An 18,312-nucleotide genomic window follows, 5' to 3' on the forward strand; every position below is an offset into this window, starting at 1 on the left:
GACCTTTATGAAAATCTGAGTTTGAATACTTCTTCAAATACTTACTAGCTCTATGCCTTAAGTGGGTTACTTAACTGTTCTTGACCTCAGTTTCTTTATGTATAAGATGGTGATAATATTAGCACTACCTCATGGGGTTGTTCGGAGAATCCAGTGAGATTTTATCTGTAATGTGCTTTGCACACCTTAAAATGCTGTAATTAATGCTAGGTGATGTTTTTGTGAAATAAGGTATAACCCTTTTTTATGAAGGGCTTTAAAAACCAAACAGGTATTATACTTTATCCTAAAGGCAAAGGAGATTCACCTAACTGCCTTTTTTTTTCTTCTTTGGTAGCTAGTCAGAATTAAGTGATTTGCCCAAGTTCATATAGCTAGAAGGTATCTTCAGGCCAGATTTGAATTTATCTTCCCAGCTCCAGGGCTGGTGCTCTACCCACTGTACTACCTAACTACTGCCCTTTTTTTCCCCACTTGACTTTACTGGAGCAGACATATAATAATTACTATATTATAGTATAATAAGGATATTTTAGAGAGGGGAGAGGTGGGAGGCTAGGAAACCAGTCAGTGAAGTCTGTTGCAATGGTCTTGTCAAGAAGTGAGAAGGTCCTGATTTAGGTAGTTCTGGTTTGTGGAAATAAGGGATACAAATTATATTATGGAAGTAGAATCAACTGGATTTGGCAGCTGATTGGATATGAATAATGAGGAAGGGAAGAGTTGGTTGTCAACCTGAGTGACTAATGATAGTACTGGTACTCCACAGAAGTAGAAGAGAAAAATATGGGAAAGAAGATAATTGATTGTTATGGACACACTGAAAGTACTATCAAGTTCAGTTATTATCCCCATTTTACATATGAGAAAAATCCAGAATTTTAAGTTAAATGAGCTGCCTGTCCATGGCCCTCTATTTAGTAATTGTTCTAATATTTGAACCCATGCTTCTCTAACTGCAAGTTCAAAGCTCATTCCATTTCACCATGAAGCTACCACTCATTTAGTTTTTAATAGACTATTTTAAATGTTCATTATCTTTCTTTTTTAGTATATTTCTAATATAGATTGTAAGAGGCCTATAACTTGCACTTGTATCCTCATATACTTAGCACAGTATCTTACCACATAAGTTATTGTGTATGGTTTGGTAGAGCCTTAGTCATTAAATTTCCTTATATTTTTATTTTTAGGAAATCTTAGAACTTTGTATTCTTTTGACTCATGTCTCAGAGAAGCAATTTGCTTCATTAGGTAGAAACTTGCTTTTTCTGATTCTTTTCTTGTTTGTTGTTTTTACAGGCAGACAGTGGTGACTCTGCAGATGTCACAAGGAACATAGAAGAAGTTGTGGTTAAAATTATAAATGTATTTGTGGATGCTCTGCCTCATGTCCCTGAGCACAGGCGTCTGCCTATCCTTGTACAACTTGTTGATACTCTTGGTGCAGAGAAATTCCTCTGGATCCTGCTGCTGTTGCTTTTTGAACAGCATGTCACCAAAACAGTTCTGGCTGCTGCCCACGGAGAAAAGGTGAGCATTCTGGGTGGGAAGGTGAGAAAAAAAATGGTGACACCTCACAGAGAATCTGTGATATTTTCCTAACATGTGAATTTTAAATTTTGACAGTCTTGTTTTTGTCGGAGATCTTGTTGACTTTAAACATGTTTATGGTTGTTTCTATAGCACACTTAAAATATTTGACAATGAATTTTTAAAACCTGAAATTACAAAAAAAATCCAAAAACCTGAAATTAGCTTAAAATGTTTTTATTTCACTTCTTTAAGGCATTGCTATCTACAAAAGTAACTTGCCCAACCTTGTTTTCCTTCCCTAGACTGAAAGCATCATTGCTGTAATATAGTACTGAGATATAAACAAATTGAAATATCAAAACCCACTCTGAAGTCAATTATAAGGAGTAGGGGGTAGAGAATAACACCACAGAATGTTTCTAACCATAAAGTAATGAGACTGATTTTTTTGGAACAACCGTGCCTGAACCCACATTCAAGTATGTGTTGTACCTTTTGAAGTAGTAACCTAAGTGGACCATCCAGCATTTACTTCTTGCTTTCTTTGCTCAGAAAGTTTTTAGAACTCCTTTTTGGGTATTAGCCTTAGAACTTAAGGCATTTTCCTTACATTTGTGCACATTAGTACCAAATCTTCATCCTTATATCATGGTTTTGTTTAGGAAGCAATAAAAAGTCATCTAGTGAATAAGGGGGTTAATGCATTTTTTTTTAGTTTTGTTTTGTTTTGTTTGTAAGGCAATGGGGTTAAGTGGCTTGCCCAAGGCCACACAGCTAGGTAATTATTGAGTGTCTGAGGTTGGATTTGAACCCAGGTACTCCTGACTCCAGGGCCGGTGCTCTATCCACTGCGCCACCTAGCTGCCCCGGGTTAATGCATTTTTATTGCATTGACTACACCTCAAGATAAGGTTTAGTTATATAGGAAAGTTAAGGAATGATTTCACTTTCTTAGATAGTTGTCTTTTAAGATAGCATATTTCAAGGGTGTAAGTTCCAATGCTAGGGCAGGATGAAAACCAAACAGGCATATGAATGGCCATATTCAGTGAGACTGAGGGGTCCTAAAGCTTGGATCAAATTATGGGAATTTTAGACTCAAGTTGAATACAAGTTATTTTCAAACAAAGTCATACATAGTTAGCATACTCTTTTTAAAATAGTATTTTATTTTTTCCCAGTTACATGTAAAAACAGTATTTTCTTTTTGCAAGGCAGTGGCTTTAAGTGGCTTGCCCAAGACCACACAGCTAGGTAATTATTAAGTGTCTGAGGCCAGCTCAAAACAACTCATTTTTTTAAAAAATTTTAAATTCTAGGGGCGGCTAAGTGGCACAGTGGACAGAGCACCAACCCTGGAATCAGGAGTACCTGGGTTCAAATCCAGCCTCAGATATTTAGTAATTACCTAACTGTGTGGCCTTGGGCAAACCACTTATCCCCATTTGCCTTGCAAAAAACTAAAAAAACAAAAAATTTTAAATTCCGGATTTTCACCCTCCCACCCTCAACTCCACCATCTTTAAAATGGTAAGCAGGATGCTATAAGGTTATAAATGAGCCATCATGCACATGGTTTTATTAGTCATGTTGTAAAAGAAGAAACAGACCAAAAGGGGAGAAAAAAGTGAAAATAGTATTCTTCGATCTAAATTCAGATTGCATCAGTTCTTTTTTCTGGATGTGGATAGCAGTTTCATCGAGTCTTTAAAATTGTCTTGGATCATTGTATTGATGAGACTAGCTAAGTCATTCATAGATGATTATCCTATAATGTTACTATTACTGTATATATATATATATATATATATATATATATATATATATATATATATATATATATATATATATATTCTGGTTCTGCTCACTTCATTTTACAGTTCATATAAGTCCAGGTTTTTCTGAAATCATCCTGCTGGTTATTTCGCATAGCAGTTGATGAGCATTGTTAATTTCAATTTTTTTTTTTGTTTTTTGCAAGACAATGGGAGTTAAATGATTTGCCCATAGTCTCACAGCTAAATAATTAAGTGTCTTGAAACCGGATTTGAACACAGGTGCTCCTGACTTCAGGACAAGTGCTCTCTCTAGTGTGCTATATGGCTGCCCCCAATTTCTATTCTTAGCCACAACAAAAAGAGCTGCTATAAATATTTTTGTACAAATAGATCCCGTTCCCTTTTTTTGTTTTTTAGTTCTTTGGGATACAGAACTAGAAGTGATATTACTGGATCAGAGGGTATGCACCATTTGATGGCCTTTGGGCATACACATTGCTCGCCAAAATAGTTGGATCAGTTCATAGCTCCACCACAGTACATTAGTGTCCCAATTTTCTCACATTGCCGCCAATATTTATCTTTTTCCTTTTCTGTCATATTCTATCAATCTGATGGATGTGAGGTAGTACCTCAGAATAGTTTTAATTTGCATTTCTCTAATCAGTAATGATTTAGAGCATTTTTTCATATAAATATAGATAGCTTTGATTTCTTCATCTGAAAATTGCCTGTTAATTCCTTTGACTCTTTATCAATTGGGGATGACTTATGTTCTCATACATTTGATTCAGTTCTAATATATTTGAGAAATGGAACTTTATTTTCCAACTTTCTATTTTTTCTTCTAATATTGGTTCCATTTGTTTTATTTGTGGAAAAACCTTTTTAGTTTAATATAATTAATGTAATTATATATAATATATAATTGTAATATAAATATACAATTATTAATATATTTAATTATGATATAAATTACCCATCTTACATCTTATAATGCTTATGGTATCACCTTCTTTGTCTATTATGTATCCATCTTGACTTGGTATTATTATTAACTTGTATAAGACTTGTCTATACTTAGTTTCTACAATTCTTTTTTTTTCCTCAGCAGTTTTTATCCCAGTTCTTATCTCAGAAGGTTGAGTCTTCGTGTTTTAACAAAGACTAGATTAATATGGTCATTTACTACTGTGACTTGTATACATAATCTATTCCTCTGATCCATCTCTCTCTATTTCTTAGCTAATATCAGATAGTTTTGATGATTACTGCTTTGTAATATTATTTTATATCTGATATTTGATATCACATTTTTTTCTTTAATTTCTGTAATATTCTTGACAGTTTGCATTCTCTTAATTGTCTTTGCCTTTTTACAAGGAAGCTTAGTCTGGATATCTTAATCTACACATCTTTGTAAATTAATAGGGCCTAAAGCAAAGAGTTCCATGTGAAAGAAAGAGAAAGAGGAGATAACTTCTTGTTTACTGAGGGAGAATATAGTGTTATGTACAGGTAGAGCCATCAGTTAGTTCCTTGTTAAACTTTTTTTTAATTGTTTTTGAATTTTACAATTTTCCCCCCAATCTCGCTTCCCTTCCCTCACCCCCCATGGAAGGCAGTCTGATAGTCTTTACATTGTTTCCATGATGTTCATTGATCAAAATTGAATGTGTTGAGAGAGAAAAAATCATATCCTTAAGAAAAAAATAAAATATAAGAAATAGCAACATATACATATTAAGATTGCTTTTTTTTTTTTAAATTAAAGATCTTCATTCTTTGTTCAAACTCCACAATTCCCTCTTTGGATTCAGATGGTATTCTCCATCACAGATACCCCAAAGTTGTCCCTGATTGTTGCACTGATGGAATGAGCAAGTCCATTAAGGTTGATTATCACCTCTGTGTAGCTGTTAGGGTGTACAGTGTTTTCTGGTTCTGCTCATCTTGCTCAGCATCAGTTCATACAAATCCTTCCAGGCTTCCCTAAATTCCTATCCCTCCTGGTTTCTAATAGAACGATAGTGTTCCATACTGTTGTTATACTCTTTACTCTCCTAATCCACCCATTTTTTTCTTGATTTTAGAATACAGCACTGCCGGTATCACTGTAGGAGTACCTTTAACTGTAGTAAACATTATTTTGATCTCCATTACTGATGGGAAAAAAATTAGAACCTGTTTCCACATTCTTTTAAATTTCCTTGACTTTTATTGACTTGAAAGATATATATATTTTTCAGCTTTTTCCTTCTTCTGTAAACAGGATGCTGTCTTAGAAACTGACACTGAATTTTGGATTTCAGTCTCTTGTGAATTTACTGCCCAACAACAGCTTCAAAGTTTAATGAATATACTCGGATACTTAAGCAAACTGCCAGAGAAAAAAGAGGAGGGTGAGTAGAGATAGCTTTTCTGCAATCTTTTATATGTGTTTGGGAATATGATGGAAACTTCTGAGTAAATATTCACTCTGACCTCTTTCCCACAATTTCTTGTGTAAGTACTAAAACATATCGCGCCCATTTCTGTATTTATGATTCTGCTTGAAATTTATTGAGATTGGTTATGTTGCCTTTTATGTTTCTAGAAGACCCCCCCAAAACAGTATCTCACAAGACCAAGAGCCAAGAACAGATGGTACAAGTTTTCAATGTTGACACCCATACCAACAAGCAGTTACGGCATTTTACATTTTTGTCAGTGTCCTTCATGTCTCAACTTTTGGCCTCCCATAATTTTATCCAAAAGGTAATGCTTTCATTTTATTCTTGTTTATATTGTTACTGAAGTATTTTATTTTTTCTATGAGAAGTCTTCCTTAAATTAGAAATAATCACTAATTTAGGAAATCTGTCCAAGCATAAATGTCTTGAATTCGAGCCTTTGAAATTCCAAGAAAAACCAAAATACTTTGGGATGGGAAGAATGGGTAGGTTTAAAACAATAGTTTCAATATGAATGATCTGTAATCTCTGAAAATGATTGCCATTGAAAGTAGAGATTTTTTTTTTTTGCCAGATTGAAAGTAGATTGCACAGATTTTCACCTGATTTCTTGAATTTAAAATCTGGATTGAATTGAAAATTCAGGATGTTTATAGTGTATCACATGTTTGTCTCTTCCTCTTACATTTTCTTTGTAAAACTACACAGCTTTCTCTAGAATGATATGATCTTTGGGATTTCATACAAAACAAAGATAGGCTAGCCTTACATGGAATTGGAGCTACTAGTGTTCTTTTAAAAAAATATCTATTAGCATGCCTTTTGTTTTTTCGTTTTTTCTTTTTTTAAGGCAATGGGTTAAGTGACTTGCCCGAGGTCATATGGCTAGACAATTATTAAGTGTCTGAGGCTGGATTTGAACTCAGGTCCCCCTGACTCCATCCACTGGTACTCTATCTACTATGCCACCTAGCTGCCCCATTAGCATGCCTTTTAAACAGATTTAACTCAAGTAGTAGTGCAGGGCTAGTTTTCTAAAGCTCTCTTTGATAAGGTAGAAGAGATGTGAGTATCTAGAATGAACATACTCTGTTCCTGATTGACATCTGTTTCAAAGGGAGGATATAAGAAAACTGACCCTAAGGATTGCTGAAAATTACACTTTGGAGGATGTCTAGAATTTTAAAACTTTTAAAATTACTACATTGCAAAATATTTCCTGAAATGTTGCCTCTACCCCTTCCTCTTGCCAGTGACATGTTCAACAAAGTTCTTGAGCATCGAGGATTTACCTCCCTTTTTATAAAGTTTTGTATGTTATTGTTAAAAAGGTTTGGCTTAAACTATTTGTAATAAAACAAAAATGTTTCTTACAAAGCAGATTTATAAGTTTTAAGTAGTTTTTGTTTCAGCTTAAATGCTCTTATAATCTTCTTTTTAAAAACTTAGGTCATGGAAGGTGGTGGTGCTGTGGCTTTACAAGGCCTTGAACAGAGGTATGTTCATTGTTTGGGGGGATTTTTCCACCTAATATTTTAATAACCTTTTTTCCCCCCGTTTTTTAGTCTGGCAACATTAAGAGAATATACTTCTCCCCATCTACTCCTCAACCTTTTTGTCTATTCAAGAAGGACATTTTGTAGACCTCATTATTTATAGAAATACTAAGAACTTATGGAAATATAAGCATATTACTAAGTTTTGTAAGCTTCAAAAATTAATAAACTGAATTCATTATTTTAATTACTTTCTATCTCAGAAGAAAAATTGTGAAGCTATTTTTCTTTGTTTTAAATGTCTTCAAAATCACTATTAGTTGATCAATTTCTCCTTTTTTTTTTAGATTACTTGAAACTATTCTTGGTTACATTAATTCTGTGGCTCAGTCAGTGGAGAAAAATACAGACACATTAACTGCAAAGTTTTGGCGTGCTCTCCTAAGTAAAGCTTATGATATGCTGGATAAGGTGGGTTTTAATTTTTCTCAATTGCAGTGCTTGTTGTTATTGTTGGTTTCATTATTTAGTTTAGTTTATCTTTTTTTTACAGTTTTAGGGGAGCACTATTTTTTCAGTTAGATAAAATCAGTACCAAGTTTTCTTAGTAAAGAACTTCAGTGATCAGAAATAGACTTATCTAATGACTGAGGAATGTATAGTTAAGCATTCCCCAATCACATACCTGTACTTATGGCTCCAGAAATATAATGTTTTATATATTTGTCTTAGACTAACAGTTTAATGATTCAAATAGAAAAATCTCCTTTTGTGCTCTACAGGTCAATTCCTTATTGCCTATGAAAACATTTATTCCTGTGATTAAAGGATTGCTGATTAACCAACTACCTTCTGTCCGTCGTAAAGCAATGGACCTCTTAAACAATAAACTGCATCAATATGCAAAGTGGAAAAAGGGACAAGTAAGGGGAAAAATCTACTTTTACTTCAACTAATACACATATTTGGTGTCTGATATGCTTTGAAGCTTAAATCTTTTTGGTAGTGAAAAATGGAATAAAGACCTATTTGTTTGCTTAAATATTTTTAATTTCAATTTTGTTGCATTTTTGTTTTTTGTCCTTAGGTGGCCCTTTTCTTGAAACTGATTCCAGATCTCTTAACTATTGCTCAGCATAAAATAAAGGAAAAGGAAGAGCAGGCCATTAATAGACAGACTGCTTTGTACAGTTTGAAGTTACTCTGCAAAAATTTTGGCACAGAAAATTCAGAGGCGTTTATCCCTGTATTGAGTGCAGCCATTAACCTGATCAATCCAGAAATGAAGGATGAGAAGAATGTATTGGGAAGTGCTTTGTTGTGTATAGCTGAGGTCACCTATGTCCTGGGAGCACTGGCAATACCTCATCTTCCCAGGTATTCTTGTAGGGCAAAACTGTGTACAGTCGCTGGCAAAGTCTTTTTGATTTAGAGTTAATGTAAATATAATTCATAAAAAATTATTTCCCATTTCAAGCTTACTTTATAATTTATGATTCCCATTTATTAGCAAAAAGGAGAGATGAGAAGTCAGGAGCATAAGTCACTTGTTTCTACCATACATTTATCCCATCCAATTGGAGATAGGCTCTGCATATCCATCCCATGATAGGTAATTGTGGTGATAGTGCCAACATTACTTGCCTTTGGGTCTCATTCTATCATGGCCACATTAGATACATGGGGAACTTTTGTGCCAAGGACCATTTGGATATTTATATCATCATTCACCTGCTATATTTAGTCAAACATTTAATTAATTCACCCCTAAAAAGCTTCTAGATTTATTGGATTTTGAGTGTAGCCTGCAGTTGCCATGGCAGAGCCAAACCAGATAATTCTCAGACGGGATTTCCCCACACCTGCTCTACTGGGTGGAATTTTGGATTGAGATTTCTTAATAATTCCTATGTTTTTGCATTTTTCCCTTTTCTGTTGAAGTGATTCATTCTACTGGGTATTCTAATGTTTTGTCTACTGTTTTTAGGCTTATGCCTGCATTATTGACTACATTGGAGAATACTAACGAACTGGTCTCAAGTGAGGTTTACTTGCTTAGTGCACTGGCAGCCCTTCAGAAAGTTGTTGAAACTCTTCCACATTTTCTCAGCCCATATCTACAGGGTATTTTGATGCAGGTAGGCCACAGAATTTGGAGTGGGGCAGGGAAAATCTTAGTCTATTCTTGCTACTAAATCTGTAAATTAATCATGATATCCTTCCTGGTTGTGTAACACTGGGGAAACCCCTGAGCCTCTCAGTGCATGGGATGCTCATCAATTGAAGAGCAGGTGCTGCTCTGCATTAGTAGAAAATATTCCTCAACAGGCACTTCTTATTCTGATGGGGTGGGTAGCACAATCTTCATCTCCACCTCCTGTTTTGTCCTTTTTCCTCCCCTTCCCCAATTTTTTTCACTACTAGAGCTTTCTATATGAAGGATTACACTGTATATGTCTTTATTATATAGTTATTAATATGCTGTCTCCTCCATTAGAAGATGATCTCCTTGAAGCCATTGACTAGGCTTTTGCCTCTTCCCAGTTCTAAGGACAGTACTTAATAAATACTAGTTGATTGTTAAAATTGCAATCTAGTTTTTTAAATGTGATCTTTAAATTTTATTTCCTTAGGATAAATTGTGATTTTAATTATCACTTTCTATTCTTTGATGATTTGTTTCTTGATCAAATGGGTACCTATTCTTTTCCTTCCTATTCTTGATTTAATAACAAAATTAACATGGAAACAACAAAAGACCTGATCTGTCCATTCCTTCTTTCTCCATGTAGGGTCTCTTTATGGGAAATTGTGTGCTTCATTTCTTCACACTGTGCAAGGTTGTGTATCCCATAGTATCTATAAAAGCAGAATGCCATACATTACAGTGTTAGGTCTTTCCACCAATAGTAATGGTAGTTGAAGTCTCTACTTTTAAAATGAAGACAATTTTTCTTGGGGAGTTCTCCTTTGGCTGATATTGTTCCATGTTGCCATTTTACTTATATAATTTTTTTCTTTATTACAATAATCAAGTGAATCAAAGCTTCAAGTACAGCTGAATCATGTTCTCTGAGGACAGAGAGTTGAATCAGGCTTCTTTCAGAGAAACATTGATTCTGGGGATTCCAGATGAAGTTGTTTATTTTGTGCATTTAGACTTTCTCAGGTTCCAATCCAAGTATCCCTTTGTTCTACCTATTTGGCTCTCTTCTGTCACTTCACATAATCAAATCCTTCACCTGCCAGCATGAGCTAGATGAGTCACTATCCTGATCAGATTTATCTCTAAAGACATAGTAAGTTTCTGCTTAACAAAGAATTTTCATTCATGCAAAACTAACAATATTCAATCTGAACAACTCTAATTGATTTATCACTAAGAATTTCTTATAGAGGTGCTTTATACAGTTCAAGATGGCTCTAGTAATTCACTTTTATTTTTATAGGCAATTCGTTGGGAGAGCATTGCAAGGGAAATGGGTCCTACTTCCCAGGCAACTCTCCGGGTGACATCCTTGAAAGCAACATTGGCTACTACACTTTCTCCAAGAGTCTTATTATCAGCACTCAACACAGTTTACAAGCAAATTGGGAAGAACTGGAAGGTTAGAATAATTTTCAGGGTTGAGTTTTGAAAATGAGAAGGTGCTTAAAATATTTTATTAACTTTTTTTTTTCAGAGAAACAATTTCCAAAAGATTTCTTCTTTGACTATTATGGACCTGGCTATAATATACATCTATAATATGTATTTCTGGTGAATTCTTTATTAATTATTTTAGAATAGCATAGCTCAATGTACTTACAGCTTTTCATTATATTTTTGATAGAATCAAATAGGTCCATTTATGAGCATCCTTCAGGAGCACATTGCAGTAATGGAGAAGGAGGACCTCAATTCTCATCAGTCTCAGTTAACAGCATTTTTCTTGGAATCCCTGAACTTCAGAGCAGGGCACTTGGAGGTAACATATTTTTAGTTATTTTGTTCTGGTTTCTATTCCAAGCTTTTCTTTCTTAATTTCTATAGATTCCCAAATCTTTAGGGGGTATAATTTTTTTATTTGCTTTATCTTTAAGACTTCAAAAAGGTGAAATTTGTCTTCTCATTGTCATGCTTCCTAAATTGTGATCCCATGGAGGCCGCTAGGTGCAGTGAATAGACCATCAGCCCTGGAGTCAGGAGGACCTGAATTCAAATGTAGCCTCAAACATTTAATAATTACCTGTATGTCTGACCTTGGGCAAGTCACTTAACCCCATTGCATTGCAAAAAAACAAAAAAAAATTGTGACTAGTGAAGCACTAGGTTCTCTTTCAAGAAAGGCAATATTACCAGAGTAAATCATGTTCTGCACCAAATGGTAACAAAAATCCCTGCAGGCCACATATTGGCTTAAGAAAGTCACAAATTAACATTATGCACATTGTATTTTTATTTGTTTAGTTAAATATTTTCCCATTACATGTTTATCTGGTTTGGACTGAGCTCAGGAGTTTTGGTAGGCCACAAGTTTAGGGTCTTTCTCTTTTTAGGTTTTTTGCAGGGCAAATGGGGTTAAGTGATTTGCCCAAGGCCACACAGCTAGGTAATTATTAAGTGTCTGAGACCAGATTTGAACCCAGGTACTCCTGACTCTAGGGCCGGTGCTCTATCCATTGTGCCACCTAGCCACCCCCGGTGTCTTTCTCTTAACCTGGACTTGGATGGAAGTCCTTTCTCTTAGATTTAAGATTTGTGTTACTCTGAACTTCAATCTCCTCTCCCGTAAAATGGGGATGATGGTATCTTTAAGTCTTAAATCACAGAGATATAGGGAGTTTGAGATGACATAATATATGCAAAGTATTTAGTAAACTATAAATTAGCACTATATAAATGTTATTATGGCTAATGAACTAAAAACTTCTCTTTCACATTCAGGATAACCTAGAGGAAGTTGGTCAAACTGAAGGTTGTATAATTAACTGTTTAATGAGCATGGTTATGAAACTTTCTGAAGTTACCTTCAGACCCCTCTTCTTTAAGGTAAGACTGTGTGTCATCCAGTTCGGGATTGTCCTAGACAGCTATTGTAGCAAAGTATGAAATGGAAATAGATGTGTTTTTCTCCTTCAGCTATTTGATTGGGCCAGAACAGAAGATGCTCCAAAGGACAGGCTCCTGACTTTCTGCAATTTGGCAGATTGCATTGCTGAAAAACTGAAAGGCCTTTTTACTTTATTTGCTGGTCATTTAGTGAAACCTTTTGCTGATACTTTGAACCAAATCAATATCTCCAAAACAGGTATATCTTTTTTTTCTCATTTAGACATTTTTACTCCTGCTATGTGCCATAATTGTAGGACTTTTGTGAGGTAATGGAGAGGATAGTTACTTGACCATTTCTGAAGTTCCTCTGAGGTGCAAGGAATTAATGTTCTTTGCTTAGGCAGCAGAATAAGAGAGGTTGGAGAGGGATCGTGGTAACATAATACTGGAAGAGAACTGGGGATTGTTACAGAGAATGATAATTGGATTTCTGAGAATGAAGTTACCAGAAGCAAAGGTGTTGGAAGACAAATGGAAATGACAAGTGAATGTGGGGTCCCTTCAGGGGGTAGGAGGACAGCTCATGAAAGGAAAAGAAGAAACAACAAAAGTGGGATGGAAACTTAGAAATGGCAAAGGGGGAGAAAGTATTGCACTCATGAATTTATTTTGAACAAGCAAAAGTTTTAGGGAAAATTCAGTCCAGTGCAACAAACATATATTAATCTCTTCTATACACAAGCTCTGGGAACAAGAAAACTCCAGCCTTTGAGTTTATTGTCCACTAAGGAATTAGGAGGTGTATAGGAATAAGTGTGATACAAGGTAGAGTGCTATGAGAAGTTTGGTGAGGGAGAGGTCACTTATATCAAGGGGAAGATGTGAGAAGGGGAGGAAGGGAAATGAGGGTAAGATCAGAGGGTGAAGAGTAGTAGTCCAACACTTCTGAAAAGAGGAATAATAGTGTTAGATCAATTTGCGACTAAATTATGAATAGCTTTGAATGCCAGAGGTAGTTGTTTCTACTTTATTCAAGATTCAGTGAGGAGTTGTTTATATTTCAGTTCCAGAGTTTCTGAACAGAGAGGAAAAAACAAGAACATAGCAGAATGTTTAGCTATAGATGATTGGAAAGGGAATAAACTTGATGGCAGGACACCAAGTAAGGTGCTGTGTTCTAACAGCTTTTTAAAGAAAAGAAGAGGGCTGAATTAGAAGGGTTCAGGAGGTGTGAAAAAGCAGGGTTAGAATTTGAAGGATGTTGCAGAAAGAGAAATGTCAGCATTTTGGGAACTGATGGGCATGTGAAGGAGAGGAAGAATTGAACGTGGCTCTGCAAACTGGAATGATGCTAAATTCCTTTAACAGAAATAGGGAAATGAAGAGGAGGAGGAGGAGTTGATTTAAAGAAGATCACAGGTGTGGTTTGAGATTGAGTCTGGGCTATTTGTGGAATTGTAATTAAAAGACCTGATTTCTGGAAGGAGATTGGGAATGTCACTTTGGGAATAAGTGCTTCCAGAATATTATTGAAACCACAAGACTGGGAATGGTATCATAAAGGGGAAAAGAGGGCTTTAATGATAGAATCTTAGAGACTCACACCTACATTTAAGGGGAGCTGAAAAACCAGAAATTCATGTGGTAAAGTTTAGAGAATAGAATCGAACCACAAGAACACAAATCAGAAAAATACATGCTTACTTGTACTTTTTTGAGTTATCTTTTAAAATGATATATATATAGGATCTCTTTATGTGTGTAGATCAGATAGTTGTCCAGAGTCCAATAAAGTAGTGGTCAGAGATTGAAGCAAGGTCTGTAAATCTAATTTAATCTACCTTTTTGAAGCCACTGTCTTTTACATACTGCCATAAGCACTGGTGGCACATGTTTAGGCTGTAGTTTCATGCCGGTTCAAACATCTTGTTTCATATATAATTTATTAAGCAGAGTGAATATGTGGATTTTAGATAAAATTAAATATTCTTGGATTTAGTGGAATTCCACTTCAAGTTAGTACATACACTACAGAGGTTTTGCAGAGTCATGTAAACTTTTTCTGTCCAAATTTTTACTTGTTTGTAGATGAAGCCTTTTTTGACTCCGAAAATGAACCTGAAAAGAGCTGTTTGTTACTGCAGTTTATATTGGATTGTCTGCACAAAATCTTTCTTTTTGACACTCAACATTTTGTAAGCAAAGAGAGAGCTGAAGCCTTGATGATGCCTCTAGTGGATCAGGTATTAGAAAAGAAGATAAGCTCAGTTTCTCACCAATAAAATCTTGATTTATTTTATAGCTACTAAAATTGTAAATAATTTCTGTTTGTGGGTGTGTGGTGTTACTCATAGGGATTTGTGGCAAAGGAATATTGATTTCTTTGATAACTATAAGGACTTTCCCTCCTTGGAACCAAGCATTTCTTTAGTTTTCAAAGGTTATATTTTATAATGGAAGTTCTACATGCCATCCAGAATCAAGGCATTCTTGAATTTGCTTTGAGATTTTGAGGCTAGGTCTGTTGGCATATAGCTGTAATCCTTCTGCCAAGGAGGGATGATGAAGTCGGTGGAGAGCCTGAGTTCAGGAATGATTACCTGCATGGATTTAAGTTGATGAAAGTGACTGCAATGAGACCCCTGCCAGTGAGGGAGTTTCCCCTAGGAAGAGCTTACTAGACTACCTAAGGAAAGGCAGTCATTGGAGGAATTGGGCATGCAACTAATCATTCCTGAACCCAAGCCTTCCACTGACCTCGTCATCCCTCCCTGGCAGAACCAGGGCAGGATGGAGATGCCTGATCCCCAAACCATCTTTATTCAATCTCTTTTTCAAATTTTAGTGTATACCTGTTACACTTGTGAGACCAAAAAGGAAATCCTCAAGAGCTTTTATATCTCTGGCCTAGATTTTTATTCTCTCTCAATATCTATTTCTATTACATTTCTTTTATTCTGACAAGGGAGGTTGACCCAAGTACTTGATACATATTTTATGTAAGGTTTTTATCCAGTGGATCCTAATGGTAGACAATAACACTGTCAGCTGTTTATGTCCCATAGATTTTGTTTGATGGAATTTCTTAAAAGACTGATAAATTTGCTAAGAAAGTTATTTAATTTCCCTGCAGATTTCATCTCTATAATATTAGTTTTATGATATTGCTGATTGTAACAAGTCATGGATTGTTAGAATATTGGAGTGATTTCATTCTACTAATCTTTGAAAGTCGTTAAAACATATGCAAATAAAGACAAATTGAACATTCAAACAATTTTGTAAAAATACTCATTTTGTTCCTAATAGCTTGAAAACATGCTTGGAGGAGAAGAGACATTCCAGGAAAGAGTGACAAAGCACCTGATCCCATGTATTGCTCAGTTTTCTGTAGCCATGGCAGACGATTCTCTTTGGAAACCATTGAACTACCAAATTCTCCTTAAGATGCGGCATACATCACCTAAGGTGGGAGCTATGTAATCAGATGATGATGATGCAGTATATTCAAAGTATTCCTTAACTTTAAGTGTTGTAATGGGGGTGGGGGGGCAGCTAGGTAGCTCAGTGGTAGAGCACTGGCCCTGGTGTAAGGAAGACCTGAGTTCAAATCCGGCCTCAGACACTTAATAATTGCCTAGCTGTGTGATCTTGGGCAAGTCACTTAACCCTATTGCCCCTTAAATAAAAATCTAAAAAAAATAATGTTGTAAGGGCCAAAGTTTAGTGGCTTGGCAAATTTTTAATTTTTAGCTATAACATTTTTATACCCTAGTTATAATAGGATAGACAATATGTAAAGGCAGTAATATGTAAGGCATGGTGTTTAATTTCTTGTAGTGCTTTCTGATTGTTGCATATCCCTTTATCTTTTAGGAATGGTATGAGGCAAGTAGAGTAACAGTAATATACCTCTATCATAGTTTATATTTCTTCCTCTTAATTTTAATGATTAAAAATTAACTCTTACTCTGGCATGGCATAGTAGATATGGATCAGGACTGTATGACTCAATTCTCTTTTCCTTAGTTTCCTTATTTGTAAATTAAAGAATTTGAACTCAGAAGCCCCCTAGGGTCCTTAAGGTCAAATAAACTGGCATTAAATAGATATACACATGCTGAGTAAAAGAAATTAATAGTTCATTTTTTGCTTAATCATTGTTCATACTACCCTAAATTGTTTACATGGACCCTCTGAGCTAACAAGTTGGAGATGCATAGCAGTAGCATTTCTGCAAGTAAAGTAGATTCCAAAGTTGGAAGTCCCCTCAATTTTGAGGACTATTCCTCTTAGAGATGTACAAGTTGAACTATAGCTTTTTCTTCATTTTAGGTTCGATTCGCTGCCTTGCTTACTGTCTTAGACCTGGCTGAGAAGCTAAGAGAGAACTACATCGTGCTCCTTCCTGAATCCATTCCTTTCTTAGCAGAACTGATGGAAGGTAATCCTCTTTTACTGGTTTGAGGGCATACCAGACACAGACTTGCACATCGCTCCCATTTTCTGAGCTTGGCTCCTTATCTTTAAAATGGGGTCACAAGAGCACCCACCTTACTGTGATAGTTGTGAGGATCAGATGAAGTCATGTATAAACAATGTTTATAGAAATGGTTCCCTTACAAGATAGAAGTTAGGCAGTGGGTAGATGAATGGGATATGTATGATCAGATCACAGCAATTCCACCACACATGTGAGGATGGATCAGTGCCAACTTTGTAGTCTATGAAAAGAAACAATGATGCAGAGGAGGTGTTATTAGATGGCAATACCTGTGACACCAAAGGTCACCTTCTCTCTCTTTGAGAGTCTGGAGTCTTATTCTGCAGTACTTTCTACATTGTACTATGTAATATTCAGGTCCCTTGGAGAGGGTGCTGGGAAAGTTGAGGGAATGTGGGGGAAATAGAGAAGGACCAAGTAGACTGACTTCATGGTTTCTTTTTTTCTCAGATGAATGTGAAGAAGTGGAAAATCAGTGTCAGAAGACTATTCAACAACTAGAAGTCATCTTGGGAGAGCCTCTTCAGAGTTATTTCTAAGAAACTTTTTTTTTGTGGATCTATCCTCTTTGCTTGGGACTCCTTTTTTATGGTTGTATCTGTGAATATACTAGTTCCATGTTGTCTGTGCCTTAACAAGCTACCTGAAATTAGAAAATTTCATGGGCTGATTTTTAAAAATGGAGATATTTCTTCCGGTTCTTCTGATTTGTATCAATATGTAATATTGTCATCTTCTACTGTACATATTTGCAAAAAGAGTAAATGCATTTTTTTATATCATGTGGCCAGTTTTTTTAATTTTCTAACTGTTACTTATTAATTTGCACTGTAGCTTTTCTCAGAAAATTAGCTACAGGGGCGGCTAGGTGGCATAGTAGATAAAACACCAGCCTTGGAGTCAGGAGTACCTGGGTTCAAATCCAGTCTCAGACACTTAATAATTACCTAGCTGTGTGGCCTTGGGCAAGCCACTTAACCCCATTTGCCTTGCAAAAAAAAATTAGCTACAATAATAATAATGACAATTTAATTTTACTATTGAAGGCTAGAAGACACCTGATTATAATCTCTAATGTTAGGTCCATGTACTATAAACTATTGTTTTTCTTTTTAGGTTTTTGCAAGGCAAATGAGGTTAGGTGGCTTGCCCAAGGCCACACAGCTAGGTAATTATTAATTGTCTGAGATCGGATTTGAACCCAGGTACTCTTGACTCCAGGGCCAGTGCTCTATCCACTGCACCACCTAGCTGCCCCTGTAAACTACTCTGAAAGAGAGTTATTGTATTTGGTTCTCTAACATACTAGGGCTGAAGTAAAATAATATGGTTTCAAATTCTGTTCTTTTTTCCCCACCCTCAAATTCTCTAACCCTTACTAGAAATGTAACCTTGGATGAATCACTTAACAGTGGCTTTAGGCAGTTTCCAAAGACCAAATTTCCTAGGTAATAAATCTTTTGTTGTCTACATTAGTAGAGGGAGTTCCCACATGCAGTAAACTACCCTG

General features: G+C 35.6%; 1 protein-coding gene across 2 annotated transcripts in view; it reads left to right on the top strand.

Annotated features, from left to right (window-relative positions):
• Positions 1 to 17,581, top strand: part of HEATR1 (HEAT repeat containing 1) — a 56,521-nt gene extending 38,940 nt beyond the window's left edge. For both annotated transcript variants that reach the window (XM_074222955.1, XM_074222956.1), the window contains exons 30-45: positions 1,303 to 1,533; positions 5,587 to 5,716; positions 5,911 to 6,071; positions 7,217 to 7,263; positions 7,611 to 7,734; positions 8,046 to 8,186; positions 8,351 to 8,640; positions 9,251 to 9,401; positions 10,713 to 10,871; positions 11,097 to 11,231; positions 12,191 to 12,295; positions 12,386 to 12,554; positions 14,387 to 14,541; positions 15,608 to 15,766; positions 16,634 to 16,742; positions 17,253 to 17,581. In XM_074222955.1, coding sequence (XP_074079056.1) covers positions 1,303 to 1,533; positions 5,587 to 5,716; positions 5,911 to 6,071; positions 7,217 to 7,263; positions 7,611 to 7,734; positions 8,046 to 8,186; positions 8,351 to 8,640; positions 9,251 to 9,401; positions 10,713 to 10,871; positions 11,097 to 11,231; positions 12,191 to 12,295; positions 12,386 to 12,554; positions 14,387 to 14,541; positions 15,608 to 15,766; positions 16,634 to 16,742; positions 17,253 to 17,341 — 2,355 coding nt within the window. In that variant the 3' untranslated portion in view covers positions 17,342 to 17,581. The remainder of the gene's footprint in view (positions 1 to 1,302; positions 1,534 to 5,586; positions 5,717 to 5,910; positions 6,072 to 7,216; positions 7,264 to 7,610; positions 7,735 to 8,045; positions 8,187 to 8,350; positions 8,641 to 9,250; positions 9,402 to 10,712; positions 10,872 to 11,096; positions 11,232 to 12,190; positions 12,296 to 12,385; positions 12,555 to 14,386; positions 14,542 to 15,607; positions 15,767 to 16,633; positions 16,743 to 17,252) is intronic.
• The last annotated feature ends 731 nt before the right edge of the window (positions 17,582 to 18,312 follow it).

This window comes from Macrotis lagotis, chromosome 2, assembly GCF_037893015.1.
Source record: "Macrotis lagotis isolate mMagLag1 chromosome 2, bilby.v1.9.chrom.fasta, whole genome shotgun sequence".
NCBI lineage: Eukaryota > Metazoa > Chordata > Mammalia > Peramelemorphia > Peramelidae > Macrotis > Macrotis lagotis.